The sequence below is a fragment of the Rutidosis leptorrhynchoides genome, chromosome 8 (genome assembly GCF_046630445.1).
Source record: "Rutidosis leptorrhynchoides isolate AG116_Rl617_1_P2 chromosome 8, CSIRO_AGI_Rlap_v1, whole genome shotgun sequence".
Classification (NCBI taxonomy): domain Eukaryota; kingdom Viridiplantae; phylum Streptophyta; class Magnoliopsida; order Asterales; family Asteraceae; genus Rutidosis; species Rutidosis leptorrhynchoides.
The window spans coordinates 44,428,875-44,446,973 of NC_092340.1; the positions used below are offsets into that span (position 1 = coordinate 44,428,875).

The 18,099-nt window shown below is 35.6% G+C and overlaps 1 protein-coding gene across 2 annotated transcripts; it reads right to left on the bottom strand.

Annotated features, from left to right (window-relative positions):
• Positions 1-12,564: 12,564 nt before the first annotated feature.
• Positions 12,565-15,749, bottom strand: LOC139862373 (OVARIAN TUMOR DOMAIN-containing deubiquitinating enzyme 12-like). Of its 2 annotated transcripts, none has more exons than XM_071850967.1 (11): positions 15,555-15,749; positions 14,909-15,293; positions 14,685-14,830; positions 14,390-14,463; positions 14,205-14,259; positions 13,993-14,067; positions 13,817-13,890; positions 13,687-13,735; positions 13,504-13,588; positions 13,225-13,281; positions 12,565-12,880 (listed from the first exon to the last, which is right to left on the bottom strand). In XM_071850967.1, the coding sequence occupies exons 2-11, from the start codon at positions 15,291-15,293 to the stop codon at positions 12,825-12,827; spliced, it is 1,056 nt and encodes a 351-aa protein (XP_071707068.1). In that variant the 5' UTR covers positions 15,555-15,749; the 3' UTR covers positions 12,565-12,824. The 2 variants fall into 2 exon arrangements, with proteins under 2 accessions (XP_071707068.1, XP_071707067.1); XM_071850966.1 differs by having other exon boundaries at positions 14,909-15,308.
• Positions 15,750-18,099: the final 2,350 nt, after the last annotated feature.

The window sequence follows — 18,099 nt, forward strand, 5'->3', positions numbered from 1 at the left end:
TTACCTTTACTCACTTACTTAAACCTATGATTTCACCAACGTTTTTGCGTTGACAGATTCTTCTATGTTTTTCTCAGGTTTATACAGGGCTATTTGTTACACGCATTCCGCATTCTTTGATTACTTGATTGGAGTCAACCATGCATGCATACGCTAGGGATAGCACTTTTGGATTCAAACTTTTGTTTACATACTTACGCTATTTATAGCAACTGTGGTTTTAAACTAATTATGTCGCAAGTTATTTCACTCTTACTTTACTACTTTTGTAAACTTAAACTTGTGTCGATCCGTTGTTAAACTAAGCTTTGCAAGTCTTGTACCTTTCAAATGAATGCGACATAATTTTGGTCAAACGAGTCTCATATAGGGACTACGACCACGCAACGGGACCTAAGTTAACGGCGCCGTCAATAACGGTTTTGGTCGGGTCGTTACATTATGCATTAAAACTTTTGTAACCAAGTCACAAGTGCATACACAAGATGTGTTATCACCTTCATCGAAGCCCCATACTGCTGAAATCCACTCGTTAAAAGGTCTTAAATTACATAAATTCGGTCTGATCAATGTGAGCTAGCTGAAATCGAACAAAGATGTCTGGTCCGAGTAAAATTTAAGACCAACACTCGTGCAATCAACATTATGATAACAGAAATCAAAACATGAAGTATAAAAGTATTAGAAAAACTACCAACAGAAGAATATGAAATCCCGAATCATTGATTCCATGTCTGTTATTGTTAGAAACTGATTTGATCACTCCTTAATCAGATTAGCCAAAGCAAACTATCAAAGATTCAATCATGGAAATATAATAATAAGGATATTAGAAACTAACAAATATCATCCACATGCTTTCTATGATATTCAGGCTACATGACAGTTATAATGATAATAATAATAATAATCATAATGAAAAGGTTGAACAAATAAATAATTGGTACATCAAACTCCAAAAATTTAAGCAAGCACGCAATTATGTAACGTGCCATCCATTGAACTTAAAAGATATATCAGGTGCTAACGATACACATGAACAGACCTCATATATAGCCCATATCAAAATGTTCTTTACTTGCAATTCTCGCTAAGCTAAAGATCAGTGGCACAAAACAGAACTTACTGAATGGGAGCTTTGCGCTTCCACTTGAGCCCCAATTTCTGTCCGTACTCCCTAACCTCCTGTGATTGAGATGCAATCGGTACCTGGGGGCAGCCATCATTCTTCGAATTCGAATTACCTTTACACACAGTACAAGTGCTACGAATTGGTTGATTATTTGTTCCTATGTTCCTTGCTCTTCCTTTAGCGTTTAGGATAATAGATGTGGATTTCCATCTTTTCATGTTTGACCAGCAGCAATTCTTTCTGACCGAATACGAGCTTGAATGTTTCTGGATAGGCGTGCTCGTTGATGAGGTTGAAGGTATCTGATGTTTCTGCTTTGAAACCCTTTTTTTCTTTTTGCTGCCGTGTATATCTTTTACCCTTGCTAGGCCCACCATCCTTTTTTAATTCCACCATACATGGCCCATTATCGTTTCCAAGCCCAATACTTGTTGGTCCCTCATTTTCAGAATCAGCCACGTTTGTTTCCTTAACCATATCATTATCCATATCAGCCAAGTCTTCTGTTGGGCCAGATTGGGCTTGAACAGGCCCAATTGGGGAATTAAAACTGGACTTCTTATTATTCTCATCGTTATAGGAACTGGAATTGGAAGAGTTACTTTTTTTTTTGGATAAAGAATTGGAAGAGTTACTTTGAGGTGTGTAGATTTTGGGACTCATCACAGAGCCGTTGTTTTTGGGAATATGCGAAAACCTATCTTCTCTTGCAGTACTTTTTGTCTCCCCAAGATATTTATCATCATTATAATTTTTGAGAACAAAAAGATTTTTAATCCCCATGCACTCTGGACTTTTCGTTTCCTCGTCTTACAAAGAAGCCTGTTTATGGTGTTTATGGCCGGAACCGGCATCAACTCCGGTCATCACTGGAGGAGACACTCCTTCTATTGGATTATTCACTTGAGAAGTCACTCCTTCTTTTGGACAATTCCGTTGATGCAATTCAAAAACCTCTTCGTCCGACTCATAGTAATCAGAAACATCATCATCATCATCATTATCTTCAAACGTATCTTCAATGAACCCATCATCCTCTTCAGTATCTTTTTCTTGGTCGACTGAGCATTCGTTGACATGACTTACTTCCACCTCTAATTGTAAGGGGATATCATTGCCTTCACTAACATGAACTCTTGATATACAATCTCCAAATTTGAACTTGATTTCCTCGTCTATTATATGTGAATCTTTCGTATGAATAAGAACATTACCTACAACTAGGTTTTGGTTATCATTAGTGATCTCACAATTATGATAATCCAGGACATCCCCCCCATATGGATGCAATCTTTTGAAAAGACTTCTCATTCCATCCTCTAACCGGTACCCCTCGCACATTCAGCCAAACTAACCTCCTACTATTGTTGATTTCCTGGTTCCCGATCAGCTTGCACTCACTCCATTTATGAATGGCTAAGCTTTTGTTATTAATGACCTGTTTAACCTCAACAGTTGATTGAAATATGAGCAAGAAATTCAGACCTCCCAAATATTTAACAACACAATTTGTTATACCATCAGCCTTGCATAACGAAACGATTTTTATATTATGAAGATCATTGCTTATAATATTCGAGGATTCTGTATGGGGACAAAAGATGACAAATCGGGCCATCTCATAAACCTGATTAGAAAAGAATCTCCTTCTATAGTAGCTTTACAAGAAACGAAACTAAACACGGTGAATTTTAGTTGGATCCAACGCGTTTGGGGTTCGGTTAATTGTGATTTTATTCAAAAGGAGAAGGTAGGTAATTCGGGGGGGGGGGGGGGGGGGGGCAGCTGCTCATTTGGGATTCATCCCAATTTGCTGCAGATGATGTTATTAGTGGGGAATTTTTTATCGGGGTAAAAGGTAAATGGATGATTACGGGTCAGAATTGTAACATTATAAACGTGTACGGACCACATGAGGATAGAGGTAAAGATAGGTTTTGGGCTGAATTATCTAGGGTTATCGATTCGGATGTAGAGGTGGCGTGGGTGCTATGTGGGGACTTTAACGAAGTTAGGTTTGAAACGAAAAGATTTAATTGTGATTTTGTGGAATACAAGGCAAAAAGATTCAACGAGTTCATTGCCGATAATTGTCTAATTGATCTTCCTATGTCGGGTCGTATGTTTACAAGGGTTAGTGGGGATGGTCTAAAGTATAGCAAATTAGACCGCTTCTTGGTTACGGAAAAATTTCTGCAACCTTGGAGTGATTTAACAGCGGGTATATTGGACAGACATCTTTCGGACCATTGTGCTATTTACCTCAAAGACGGAATTAGAAATTTTGGTCCAAAGCCTTTCAAAATTTTTGATGCGTGGCTAGATGATCGTGAGATAGATGGCATCATAGAAGATTCGTGGAAGAAGGAGGTCAAAATTATTAATAGGAAACACTGTATTTTTAGAAATAGACTCAAGAATGTCAAGGAAGCAATTAGGATTTGGAGTAAGGTAAAGTTTGATAATTTAGATGGTGAGATCGAGGCTCAAAAGTCCATTGCACAAAATCTAGAGTTAAAGGCTGAAATGCACCATCTTAGTGAAAGTGAGCTAGATTGTTGGAGAAATGCTAGGAAAAAGTGGTTTGAGAAAGAAAACATCAAAGCGAGTATGCTAAAACAAAAAGCGCGTATAAAGTGGGTGGTAAATGGGGATGAAAATAGTAAATTTTTTCACTCGCTAGTTCGGATGAGAAACAATAGAAATACTCTTCGTGGCCTTATGATTGATGACACATGGATTGATTCTCCGAAGGATTTAAAAGATGAAATTGTGAAGCATTTTTCTAGCCGGTTCAAAGAAGTTGACATTGATAGACCTGGAGGATCTTGAATTCCCAACACTTGCTGAACATGATCGAAACCTGCTGGAAATCAGGTTTGACGAGGATGAGATACGTGAAGCACTGTTCGACTGTGATGGTAACAAAGCGCCGGGTCCGGATGGCTTTAACTTGAGATTTTTCAAAAAAATTTGGGAGGTCATTAAAAGTGATCTAGTCGAAGCTATCGGGTGGTTCTGGGAAAATGGAGAAATATCTAAAGGTTGTAACGCTTCTTTTATTACTCTTGTCCAAAAGACAAACGACCCAAAATTTTTAAATGAGTTTCGGCCAATTAGCCTCATAAGTAGTTATTACAAGATAATTGCTAAATTGCTATCGAATAGACTTCGGAGGGTTGTTCCAAACCTTGTTGGGCCGGAACAAAGTGCTTTTTTGAAAGATAGATTTATTCTAGATGGTGCGTTAATTGTGAATGAAAGTATTGATTTTTTGAAAAAAAATATGAAAAAGGCCTTCTTTTCAAAATTGACTTCGAAAAGGCTTTTGATTGTATTAATTGGGATTTTTTGCAAGATGTAATGAGGTGTATGGGGTTCGGGCAAAAATGGAGAAAGTGGATCCACTCATGCTTATCCTCGGCCTCCATATCAATTCTAGTTAACGGGTCACCAACATTAGAATTTCCTATGGAAAAGGGTGTTAGGCAAGGGGATCTATTATCACCGTTTCTCTTTATTCTCGCGGCGGAGGAGCTTAACATTCTTACAAAAAGTGCTATCGACAAAGGTATTTTCAAAGGTATAGAAGTGGGTAGTGATAAGATTAGTGTCTCGCATCTTCAATATGCGGACGACACTATTATTCTAGGAGAATGTTGTGATGACCCGTCCTAATCCACCTGGACGAATACATCAACATCTGGTCCCATTGCGAGGTTTTGACCTCTATGTGATACGTTTTGTAACATTGCATTTGTTTGAGAAGGTATTTCATAAATGAATATATAAATTCCAGGTTTTTAACATCTGATGATTCCTACGTATATACAATCACCATTTAAATGGTTTACAATAATACATCTGTTGACAATACAGTCAAAATAAGGTACATGGTAATGGTTTGGTGAATGCAAGTTTCTTGTATATAGCATGTATGACTCCAAGCACATATCTTGTATCACGTATAAGCAAACAGCGGAAGACTTCTAGAAACCTGAGAATAAACATGCTAACAAGTGTCAACACAAAGGTTGGTGAGTTCATAGTTTTAATGTTTCGTATAATCTGTATATAAAGGTGGATCACAAGATTTCAGTTGTTTCATCCAGAAACGTTTATCAAAATATTCTACAAAATTGAGCACCCTGGTAACTAAACTTAACGTGTATATAATTTGTACCCTTTGTATAATCATCTTAATAATACACGCAAACCAACGTGTACGCTTCTCAAATAGCATACGTCCGTTAAAAGGCTAGTGCTCTAGCTCGGACGGGGATATCAAACCCTATGGATCCATATATAACTACTCGCGCCCACCAGTTCTTATAACCGGCAGTTACTAGTTACCAAAGCTAAGGGATTTTCGGTTCAAACTCGGTGTAGAATTTAGTATGTACTTGCATCCATTGCGTTTAAAATAAAGTGTATGTATTCTCAGCCCAAAAATATATATTGCAAAAGCAATTAAAAAGGGAGCAAATAAAACTCACCTTAGCAGCATATAAAGTCGTTCACCAAAATGTGATCGAAACACGGATTACCAAATAACCGTAGATCTCAACGTATCAATATTGAGATTCAATATTGTAGGAAAGTACGTAGACGTAACGGAGATGATAAATACGAGGTTTGATTCACAAAAATACCCCCGAACATTACCCATAATTTCCTTGGTAATAACCCATATTTTCCTTAGCTCTAGCTCGCTCGGAAATTCGTTTTGAAAATTACTTGGACAGCACTCCGTCGTAATATTTTATGTACATTATTATTTTTGTATCGCAAAAATAATAACACTAATAATAAAAATAATAAGATTATTAATAATCTTATTATTAATAATAATAATAATAATAATAATAATAATAATAATAATATAAATAATTTAAATAATACGGAGTAAAATTAAATTAAATCAGAAGTAGAAATGGTCGAGCTTTTATAGTGTGGCCTGATTTCTCCTTCCATGCGATCGCATGGTTTCATGGGCATATGGCCATGCGATCGCATGGCCAACTGTCACCAGCCTGGTTCGTTTGTTTTTATCTTTGTCGACATAATATAAATATTAATATATAATATATAATTTATATAATTAATTATATATTATATTAAATTCACGTGCATAGTTGACTTGTAATTTTTGTTCCGATATGTCGTACGTCGTCACTCGACTTATGTCCCGGTTCCGGTTTCTCGAACGCATTTTCGTACGCTTAGAAAACTTGCATTTTACATTTCGTGACTCGTACCTTTGTCAAAATATAGCCTTAAATTATCCCTAAACTATACCACTGTAGCAATTCACTTTGCCCACTGTAGCAAAGTCAATTTCACTGTAGCAAATAGTGATTTTCGAAAACACTGTAGCATTTTGGGTACTGTAGCAATTTGAAAATGTTACTTAACGTTTACTAAATAACTTGAAATTATATATATGTATATATCTTTTTAATATACTAAATCAGTTTTTAAATACACATTGGAAGTTATTTATAAATAAATTTTAATAATAAATATTTCAACTTATCATATATATTCAAATAGATATTTAAACCAATAAGTTTAATGTACGGTATCAAATAATTAATACATTGTTACCTTTTTAAGTTATAGTATATATGTATCTATTTACATATAATTGTTCGCGAATCGTCGAAAACAACCGAATGGTATTTAAATATATAAAAGTAGTTCAAAAATTTTGAGATTCAGTTTTACAGACTTTGCTTATCGTGTCGGAAATGTTAATCATACAAAGATTAAGTTTAAATTTGGTCAGAAATTTCCGGGTCATCACAAATGTAGTTTGGAAAATGCTAGAAGTCTCCATAATCCCCTTAGATGTTTTGAGTATGCCTCCGGTTTAAAAGTAAATTTTCGTAAGAGTTGTCTATATGGTGTTGGGGTCAAACATGAGGATTTGGATGCGATTGCTAATCAATTTGGGTGCAATGTGGGATCTTTCCCGTTTACTTATCTCGGTCTTTCAATTGGTTATAAAATGAAGAAATTAAAAGATTGGGATCCGGTTATTGAAAAAATGAAAAATTGTCTCTCGAGTTGGAAAATGCGATCGATGTCTTTTGGTGGAAGAATTGTTCTTATTAAATCGGTGTTGTCGAGTCTTTCTTTGTACTTCTTCTCGCTCTTTCGTGCTCCGAATTGTGTGTTAAAATTATTAGAGTGTGTGAGAAGGAAGTTCTTTTGGGGTGGGGATGATTCGGGCTCAAAAATTTCATGGGTAAAATGGGACACTATTCTAAAACCTTACGGGGAGGGGGGTTTAAATATTGGGTTTCTAAAGGGAAAAAATTTGGCTTTGCTCGCAAAGTGGTGGTGGAGGTTTAAAACGAAACTAACTCACTTTGGGTTAAAGTTATTCGTAGCATTTATGGTTCGTGTGGCGGCTTAGGGTCGGGAGGTGACTTAGGTTACCAACCGTCTCTAGGTACGTGGTATAGCATTATTATTGCAGGAAATTCCATAGAAGAGCGGGGGATCGAGTTCAAGAATTCATTCAAAAAGGTGATCGGTAATGGGGAAATGACATCATTTTGGGAAGATAGGTGGCTCGAAAACAGGCTGCTCAAGGAAGTGTACCCGCGTTTATATTGCTTGGAAACAGATAAAAAAGCTTCTGTTCGCTGCAGGCTCTCAAATGGAAGGCCTAACTGGGCCTGGGCCAGAGATCCATTGGGCCGAGGCCTGGGAGAATTGGATTCGCTGCAAGCACAGTTAGCATCCGTAAGTTTGAGCGAGGAGGAAGATGCTTGGGAATGGTCTCTCGACGGCAACAAAAAATTTACGGTTCGTAAGTTATCTTGTTTATGTGATGAAGCTATATTGGCTCTGGACACCAACTCATCAAGTACATTGAGAAATAATCTTGTTCCAAAAAAAATCGAGATTTTTGTATGGCGTCTAATGAAGAAAAGGCTTCCAGTAATGCCCGATTTAGACAAAAGAGGCATTGATTTAAATAGTGTTCGATGTCCTCTTTGTGACAATGATCTTGAATCAACAGATCACGCCTACATTTTTTGTTCTTATGCGTTTGACATTTGGAACCGGGTTTTCCGTTGGTGGGGCTTAGGTGCTTTTTCTAATCTAAGTTTTCACGAATTGTTAATAGGAAATTCCGGTGTCCCAATGTCGTCGTATGGGAGGAATATATGGCAAGCCATCGAGTGGATTAGTGTTTATAGTATTTGGAGGAATCAAAATAATAAAGTCTTTCGTGGATCGTCGTGTAGTGCCTCGGTAACACCTAACAAAATCCAAGTCAAGTCTTTTGAATGGATTTCCCTTAGAGCTAAAGGAAAAAAGTTCGATTGGCTCACTTGGCTAAGTTGTCCGAGCGTTTATCTTTCGTGTTAGTTTAGCTTTACGGTTGCTCTCTTTGCAACCTATGTCGAGATTTCTTGTTGTTTTGTAATTATGTACTCTTTGTGTAATCTTTCTTTTGGTTATTTATAAAATTGCTTGCTTTTCAAAAAAAAAAAAAGGTTAGTGGCGGAACTTGAAGTTCATAATTAGGAGGGCGAAAACAATGAATATTCAAAATTCTTAAGTGTAGGACTTTATAATTATTAACGATAATAAAAATTATTATCTCTAGACCCGGCGATATTTAAGCATTTTAAAATTGTCAATAATATAACAATAAGTTCCATGACTTTGATAATATCTTGGAATTCTTTTGTCAAATTTAAGAAATAATTTCATTCATATTTTTGGTAAAACAGAATTTTACATATTTATTTTTTTATATTAAAGCTGAATAATAAATTCAGGAGAACTAAAAATAATAATAGACATATAAAAGAAACATACCTCTACACAGAATTTTACATATTCATTAGTGTTGTTATGACACTACAAATGTTATACGGAGTATTACGATTACTATTGTTATTAATCTTGGACGTACATATCATTTTATTTTTGAAGAAGAGTTATTTGGTCATTTTACCTGTTAAGTTATTAGATAATTTGATTAACTGATTATTACGTTATTAAACAATATAATTAAATTCAAACTGTTGGACATTAGTCCACATTTGCTAGCTCACAATTTGTGACTCACATTTAGTAGACAAATACAAATTGTCTTTTGCATGGTTATGTAGTCAAAGATGGTAGTAATTTGAGATTTTGCATGGTAGCAACTTGTTTATTATTTTCATATGTCAAGTTGGTTGTTGATGTAGCAAAGTTTGATTTGGTTTTCCTACAAGTCAAAGAAGGAATGCAACAAGTGGCTAGAAATGTCCAAGTAAAGTGTATGCTTGTATATCTTCATCTATAAATAGGTGATAGTGCAAAAAGGAGAGAGCATCACAAAGAGAAAGAAAAACATAGTTGATAGGTTTATCAATGGAGTGTGTTTATTTGTGAGGCCGAGAGTTTATTCTTGTAAGGATTGTAAAAGAGTGTACGGGAAACTTAGATTTTAAACTAAAATCTAAGGGGCTTGGGTTTGGATTTAACTCATAGTGTACTTTTCCTTGTATCGGGTTCTTTTATATTATAAGAATAAAGGGAACTCTTGGGGTGGACGTAGGCAGGGTTTTGCCGAACCACGTTAAATCGTCGTGTTATCAATTACTTTATTTTGCTTTCTTTTATTTCTCGCAAGTTTGTCTCAAACAATTATATCCTCGCTTCCGCAAGTGTGGGTGCGTTGGGCAAGTTGTCATAACAAGTGGTATCAGAGCGTATCCAGGTTTATCGGATATTTTTTGGTTTGAGATGGCGGGAAATAGCGGTATGCAGTTTAAGGTGGAGCCATTTGATGGAACCGAGAATTTCACCTTGTGGCAAACAAGGGTGGAGGATGTCCTGGTTCAACAAGGCTTGGCAAATCCGTTGAAGGGTAAAAAGGACGGAAAGACAGAAAAGATGACGGATGACGATTGGAATGACATCGAGGAAAGATGTGTCAGTACCATTCGCCTATCCATCAGTGATAAGATCATTAATAATGTCAGTGGCGAGACAACCGCGACGGGGTTGTGGGTGGCCCTCGAAAAGTTATATCTCGGGAAGAACATGACTACAAAGCTAAGCTTGAAGCGTGATCTGTATCGGTTGAAGATGGAGGAAGGTGGGAATATCATTGAACACATGAATGTGTTTAATGGTCTAGTTGATCAACTTGCAAAAGTTGATGTTAATATTGAGGAAGAAGATAAGACCCTTATTCTTCTTACCTCTCTTCCTAGTTCATATGATATATTAGTTACTACGATTCTTTACGGAAAAGCTACTGTAAAGATGGAGGAGGTAGTACCGGCACTCTTATCTCAGGATAAGAGACGAAGATCCGATGACCGTTTTGAGCATGAATTTGCTATGGTTGGTCATGGAAAGGGAAGGTTTTTCGAAAAAAGATCTGGTGATAAAAGTAGGTCCAGATCAAGAGACGGAATGAAGGGTGTCCAGTGCTTCAAATGTCAAGAGTGGGGTCACTACAAGAAAGGTTGTCCACTCTGGAAGAATGGTGAAGATAAATCTGGAGTTTAATCAGCTGCAGTAGCAGTTAATGAGTCGGTTAATTTGAGAGATGTTCTCACAATCTCCAAAAGTTCTACTTCTGCTCAAGATGAATGGATTTTAGATTCGGGTTGTACGATGCATGTGTGTTCCAAGAAAGCTTATTTTGATAAGCTAATATTAAAGAAGGCTGGAGTGCTGACTTTAGGTGATGGTTCAACATGTGATGTTGAGGGTGTTGGCATGGTGAAAATAAAATTGTTTCACGGAGCTGCTTACACTTTTAGTGGTGTGGCATACGCACCAAAGATGTGCAAGAATCTAATTTCCCTAAGCCAGTTGAATTCTCAAGGATACGGCTATTCGGCTGTAGGTGGAGTTATAAGAATTACACGTGGCGTGAAGGTCCTGATGATTGGAGAGAAGTATGAGGGTTTATATCGTCTGGTGGCGAGTACCAAATGTACTCGTGTCTCGAAGGTTTGGAAAGTGTGCACACGGGAAATTGATCGGGAACATGTGACGACATGTTTGATCAAGTTAGATGATGGTGAGAAAGGAAATCCTACGGAAGGAGAGGTGATTCGAGACTCCTCTCCGGAGTCAACCATGTAAGTTGACAGGGTCAGCTGCACATGAATATTGACCGTTTTATTTGAATCTGGGTTCAGGACCGAGGTGATTCAAGGTGTGTGCAGCGGTGATAAGGAGGCCAATGGTGAAAGTACTAGGTGATAGTATTTTCGGTGATGAGGCAAATAAATGTTCGTCAAGGTGGAGATTGTTGGACATTAGTCCACATTTGCTAGCTCACAATTTGTGACTCACATTTAGTAGACAAATACAAATTGTCTTTTGCATGGTTATGTAGTCAAAGATGGTAGTAATTTGGGATTCTGCATGGTGGCAACTTGTTTATTGTTTTCATATGTCAAGTTGGTTGTTGATGTAGCAAAGTTTGATTTGGTTTTCCTACAAGTCAAAGAAGGAATGCAACAAGTGGCTAGAAATGTCCAAGTAAAGTGTATGCATGTATATCTTCATCTATAAATAGGTGATAGTGGAAAAAGGAGAGAGCATCACAAAGAGAAAGAAAAACATAGTTGATAGGTTTATCAACGGAGTGTGTTTATTTGTGAGGCCGAGAGTTTATTCTTGTAAGGATTGTAAAAAAGAGTGTACGGGAAACTTAGATTTTAAACTAAAATTTAAGAGGCTTGGGTTTGGGTTTAACTCATAGTGTACTTTTTCTTGTATCGGGTTCTTTTATATTATAAGAATAAAGGGAACTCTTGGGGTGGACGTATGCAGGGTTTTGCCGAACCACGTTAAATCGTCGTGTTATCAATTACTTTATTTTGCTTTCTTTTATTTCTCGCAAGTTAACAATTATATCCTCGCTTCCGCTAGTGTGGGTGCGTTGGGCAAGTTGTCATAACACAAACACCATTAATCAAAATCACATTTTGATACAGCTCATTATTTGATTACAATTATCTATAACGCATAATCAATTTTCAAAACGTAAATCCAAACACCCCTAAATGATATTTAGTATATGTATTTTGAGTGGTTATTTTACTTTTGAAATGTAAATGTATATTTGAGAATATCATTTGAATATATGTAAACATTTTAAACTGTAAACTTGTTATAATTCAGTAGGCTTATAACTACCTTTAGTGGCCTAGTTCTTGACTGTAGACTAATAAGTATATAGAGAGAATATGAGAGAATATATTTAGTGTGTGTTTTATAAACTCATAACACACATATTTATACTCAAAAAATCTACTATACAATATCTATAATAATAATAAAATTAATATCCAATTTAACTTTTATAACAAAACTAAATTTGTTTGATCTAAATATACATTATAAATTAGTGTGGCAATTAAAGGACAGATGATGTATAGTATGTGAAACCAAAAAATCTCATGTCCACCTGTAACAAGTAAGCCAACATTAACATACAATATTTTAGTTTTTCCTATGTTCTGCAAAACTTACTATGGTAGACTGGTAGTACTAACAACCAAGTGCCAGCTCAATATATTAAAAACGGTTAAGCGTACAAATAGCTGAAAGAATGGGAACAGTTACAAAAGAAAATGAAATCTATACATGGTATATCCTAATACTCGTATGCTAATAGTTAGTGTGCACTATTCATGTCGAATGCGATTCAACTCCCAAGCATCCACCATTTTTTCTTCTTCTTGGACTCCATAATTGGTAGCTCTGTGTATGAAAAAGTATGATGAAGGAATTCAGTATAACACCATAATACAACTATGGTCTTAAACAGTATAAAAAAGTCAAACATTGTCTTTGAATGCAAGATGAATAATTCATAAACACTTGGGGATGGTGATTTATAGTATGATAAATGTAAAAGTATATGATCCGTTTGACCTGTTTGACCCATTACCCGTTTCGACCTGTTACCCAAACCGACCCAAACTGACCCGTTTAACCTTGTTTGACCCATGACCCGATTCAACCCAGAACCGTTTTGACCTGTTACCCAAAATGACCCAACATGACCCGTTTTCCAGGTATAATTTATACTGATTGCAGCTTACCTCCTTCAGGATATATTGAATTATAGTGCACCTCGGCCCAAAAACTCAAGAAGATAACTGCAGATAATTCAGGACACAAGGTATTTAGTGAAACAAGCTAATTATCAGAAAGAATGAAAGATGAATAACTCAGGGAGCAACTAAAAGCCCCTAAATGCATGCGTTCTATTCAATTATTAGTTATTTTCTACTAGATAGAATTTGTTTTTAAATACTGCTGATATATCAATACATGGTTTGACAATTCAAAATAAAATGAAACTTTTTCCAAATACTTACTTCTATTTGACTTTTGAGCACATGGTAGAATCTCGATGTAACAAGTGTCCTTAAATGAAGTTAAGACAAATATCTTGACTCCAAACTGCGGTCATCAGAAACATTTAAGTGACATAAGATCAATTGCAATAAGGGAAATGGTGTTTTTAGAGTGACTTCTGTATAGAAGATGATCATTAATACCACATCAGCAGCAGCCTGCAATGTGACATGATCTCCCCATTCGCCAACCCTATCATGGTTTTGTTTAAAAAATTAGAAAGGAAAAGGGAGAAAAGTAAATAGTAAAAGATCAATTAAATCTGTAACATACGTGCTGATTTTCTTCAAGTATTCATCGTATGCCATGGGAACATAAGCCGCATACAGTTCAGGATGAAGCTTAAGCTGCCAACAAAGACAAAAGGGGACCATAAATATAAAATAATGGAACAGCAAAACATCACTTATGGTCCTCAGTGGACATAATATTCTAGTTATTCAACCTACCTGATAAACAACTTGTTCTCTCACAAGCTTATGGTGCTCAGTGGAACGGTATATTTGATCTGACAAGGACCGGAACTGAACAAGAAACAAGGATGTATGATTAGAGAAACTTTCAATTATAAAATGTATAGGTATCTTGCTCCTACAATTATATTATTATATATTAAATGGTACATGCAAACTATATAAGTGAAAGCTAATTAGTATCAAACCTGGCAATTACCATCACCCGAAACTTTTAGCTCAACTAAATCATAGACTTGCAATCTGAAAAATAAAAAATAAATAAATAAAATAACTACCAGAGGAAGACATATTGCATAACAGAAAACAAAAGTTATAATAATAAAAACCTGCAAAACCCTAACACTGTAATGGATAAGTACAAGAAAAAGACCTGTCCATTAGCCTCTGATGATCCGATGTTGCTTCATCAGCAGTGGGCATTTCACCATTTACTTTAGGTACATGCTGCATTACACAATCAACTTTAATACTCGAAACGAAAAGACAATTGATTTATGTACCCTCATACATATAAACTACATAACTTTGAAAATGATCTAACAAAATGCTTAAAAAAAGATAAGAAAGTCATTTACAAGGAAAACAACCGAACAGCAAAAGAAACAAGTGAATTGAATGAAACCTAATACGAGTTCAACTTTGCATATCCTGAAGCATAAACTTACACGAATGGGAAACATTTTATTTATCCTCTTTCCTACTTCACCATCAAGAATAGACTCGTCTGCCATCTCAGGCGAACACGATTGATCCTCGTCATAATATAATCGCTCTTCATTAACCAACTCTTGTTCCTGATTGTTCTCAAGCTCTACAGTTCATAACATACACATACATCAGAATGCACAATACATCGCGATTTCTAATTTTAGCAAGAACAAAAATTTACCATGTCTTTTTGAAGGAGCAACCCAATTCTGTGCAAGTACAGACTCCTTTTGATGATTCTCCCCGGACGATGATCCGTGATCCTCCTCAACCGCAAGTCTCGACAGTTCTTCTTGAAACGCACGTGCAATTATCTCATCATTCTCAACATTCGCATTATTCAAATGCTCATCATTCTCAACAACACTATCATAATTTGAAATTTCATTGTTCTCAATATTCGGCTCGCAATAACCTTCACTCACATACTCAACACTAGATAAATCTACGTCATAACGAGTAAAAACGCCAGGCGGTCCTCTGTTCGTTACCGGGCATACTTCCATAAGATGATGAAGTCCCCATCTAACAACATCTGGATCCTGTTCCTGAACAGCCATCTTCATCTACAATTTTTAAACCTAAATTTAACAAGCTTCACTAATCAGCTAATTGTAAATTCATTTATTTATCTCCCTCCCTCAATTATAGAAACCCTAACCTAATTCAATTCAAAACTAATTTTCAACAACGCGGAGTAAGTGCACCTAATATTTAACTGTATACTTTTGAAATATATACGTAATCACCGCGTATATAATTAAATAAATACAGAAATGAATACCGTTATTATGATTATTTAGCACTCGAAACAAATTTAAAAATACCTTTAAATTATCCGGCAAATATTTTAGGCAGAAGGAAGGAATAAGGAGCGTAGTGTGAACGCGCCACCATAGAATTGTTTCTAAATTAATCGTGAAGAAATTTGAATGTGTAATTAAAACAAAAAGTATAGAAAAATGCGGCGGAAGTTCGGCCCCAATCGGTCATATCGGCGGCATTCCTGAAAATCGGTTACGTGTGTGGGGACCCTTTTTAGATGAACAGAAGGAGATTGATCCTTAAACGGCACCGTTTAACTGTGATTACGTGGCGTTAAAGTTCACGCCACCAGGTGTTTACTGTACAGAATTTTTAAATTATACTCGTAGATATTTTTAAATGTAATAAGCCAAATTCAGTTATGTTTTATATTTTGAAAAAAGCCTGAAATTCACCTTTAACATATGATTATATGTTTTTTTTTTATATAATGAAAATATAACATAAATTATGTAATTTCTTAATATCTACGGAGTATTTGGGAACAATATACATATTTTTCAACAGTGATCATTTAATAAAATTTATATCTCTTCTATTGTAAAATTTTTAATTAAATTAATTAAAATACAATATTTTGAATTTTTTCCTAATTTACACCCTTCGTTACGTTCGTGCGCGTGTGAAACTGTGCGAACCAAATTGTTATCAAGGATCACAATGAATGGCCGGTTTTTCATGCCTTCTTGTTGTTTCGTCTGAGAATTCGTGTTCGCGAGTGTGCGAATTGCCCGTAGGAGAATACCATATAATAACGTGAGTACTGAACAATGTTGTTGGATATGTCATTTATAGACACAAATTAACACAAAAAATAAAATAGACAAAATTGCTCATTTCGTCCCTATTTTTTTTTACTTTTTAACCGTTTCATACCTGTATTTTATTTCCTGCATTTTTATCCTTAAAAACATTTTAAAGTCCCAATTTCATCTCTCACCCTAACAAAAGTTAAATGTCTGTTAAGTATGGACCATTCTTGTAAAAATTGATGGGTCTTTAATATAATACACATATGCAGGAAACCAAAATCAAAATTCTAACATGTCTGCAACTTCCAATATTAGCATGTGTCTTCAATGGATTCTGGAAGAAGTAAAAAACATGAAGATGAACCCAATTATATGTTGGAAAAATGTCATTCACACTGTTTCTTCAACTTCCTCTATTACAATACCCACTTTCAAGCTTCAACAAACCTGCAAATCATTAATCAATCTAGATCTAAATTATAAATACTCATAAATCTAAACCACAAATCTGATTGTAATTAATCATAAATCTGAATATCATAAATTACATCAAGGTCACGAAAGAGTGTTGTTCGCGTGAAAAGTAGGTGATCTTTGGTGTTTTTGTTGGATGTTAAGCTAAGGATTCATCATGAGAAAAACATAATCAATTAATTCGAGTTCACTATAGACAATTAAAAAGCCCTAATTTAATACCTTTCATATTTAATTTGCAAACATTAACTGAAAATAATCAATTTTTACCTTACGATGAAGAAACTGAAATACAACAAGAAGCAAATTTAAGATATGAGAGACGAGATTCACAAGAGAATGTCGTGGTTCGTGACCGTGTGTAGTGGGTTGTGAAAAAAGAATGAGGGAGGTTGCAGATAGGGAAAAACTAAGAATAAATGTTAGGTACTCGTAACATTTTAAGAGGTTTTTTTGGAGAAGAGGAAAAAGGGAGGGAACCTTTAAACATTTTGGTGAAAATGAGAGATAATTATCCTTCCTATCAAGAACAAATGCTTGCTTAGACTGTTTTTTTAATCCATAAAGCGGCGTCACTTTCATCTCGTCAAGTGAGGTGGCAGCGACTGACGGCATCTGACGCCTCCATCGCAGCGTCAGAAAGTGACGGATGAGGGCGTCAGTCGATTATTTGATGGAAGAGAGAGGGAGCGTGAGGCTAGGAGGAGACCAATCAGCTTGAGAGAGAGAATATATATTTGTTATTTATTTATTTTTCCATACCTAATTTTCAATCAAATTTTACCACATCACCCTCCAAATATTTGACACAAAAACTTGACATTTTAGGTTAACGAGGGTCAGATACATTCACAGTCAAAAACTCACTTTTTCACCAAAAAGTGCACAATCCGACTCTGACGTCACAGTCAGGTTTAGGAATAGTCTAATATTTTCAAGTGAGGTCATATGTGTTGTACACAGATATGAGGATCGGTCACACATGGATATTAATAATACCATTTTCTTTGCATACTTTCATTTAGGATGCTCGAACTCTTTTACCAAGTTATATTTGTGAAGGAAGAAAGGAGTGGGAAAGGGGAAATTATTACTATTTGAGTTACCAAATGATTTTCCTTTTCTTTTCTGTTTTGAGCTTTGAGCTGATACTCTCTTTTTTCACAAGGATTGTCCATACTTAACGGATATTTAACCTTCGTTAAATTGAGGGATGAAATTGGGACTTTAATATGATTTTAAGGATGAAAAATGCAAGAAATAAAACACATGGATTAAATGGGCAAAAAGTGAAAAATACAGGGACGAAATGATCAATTTT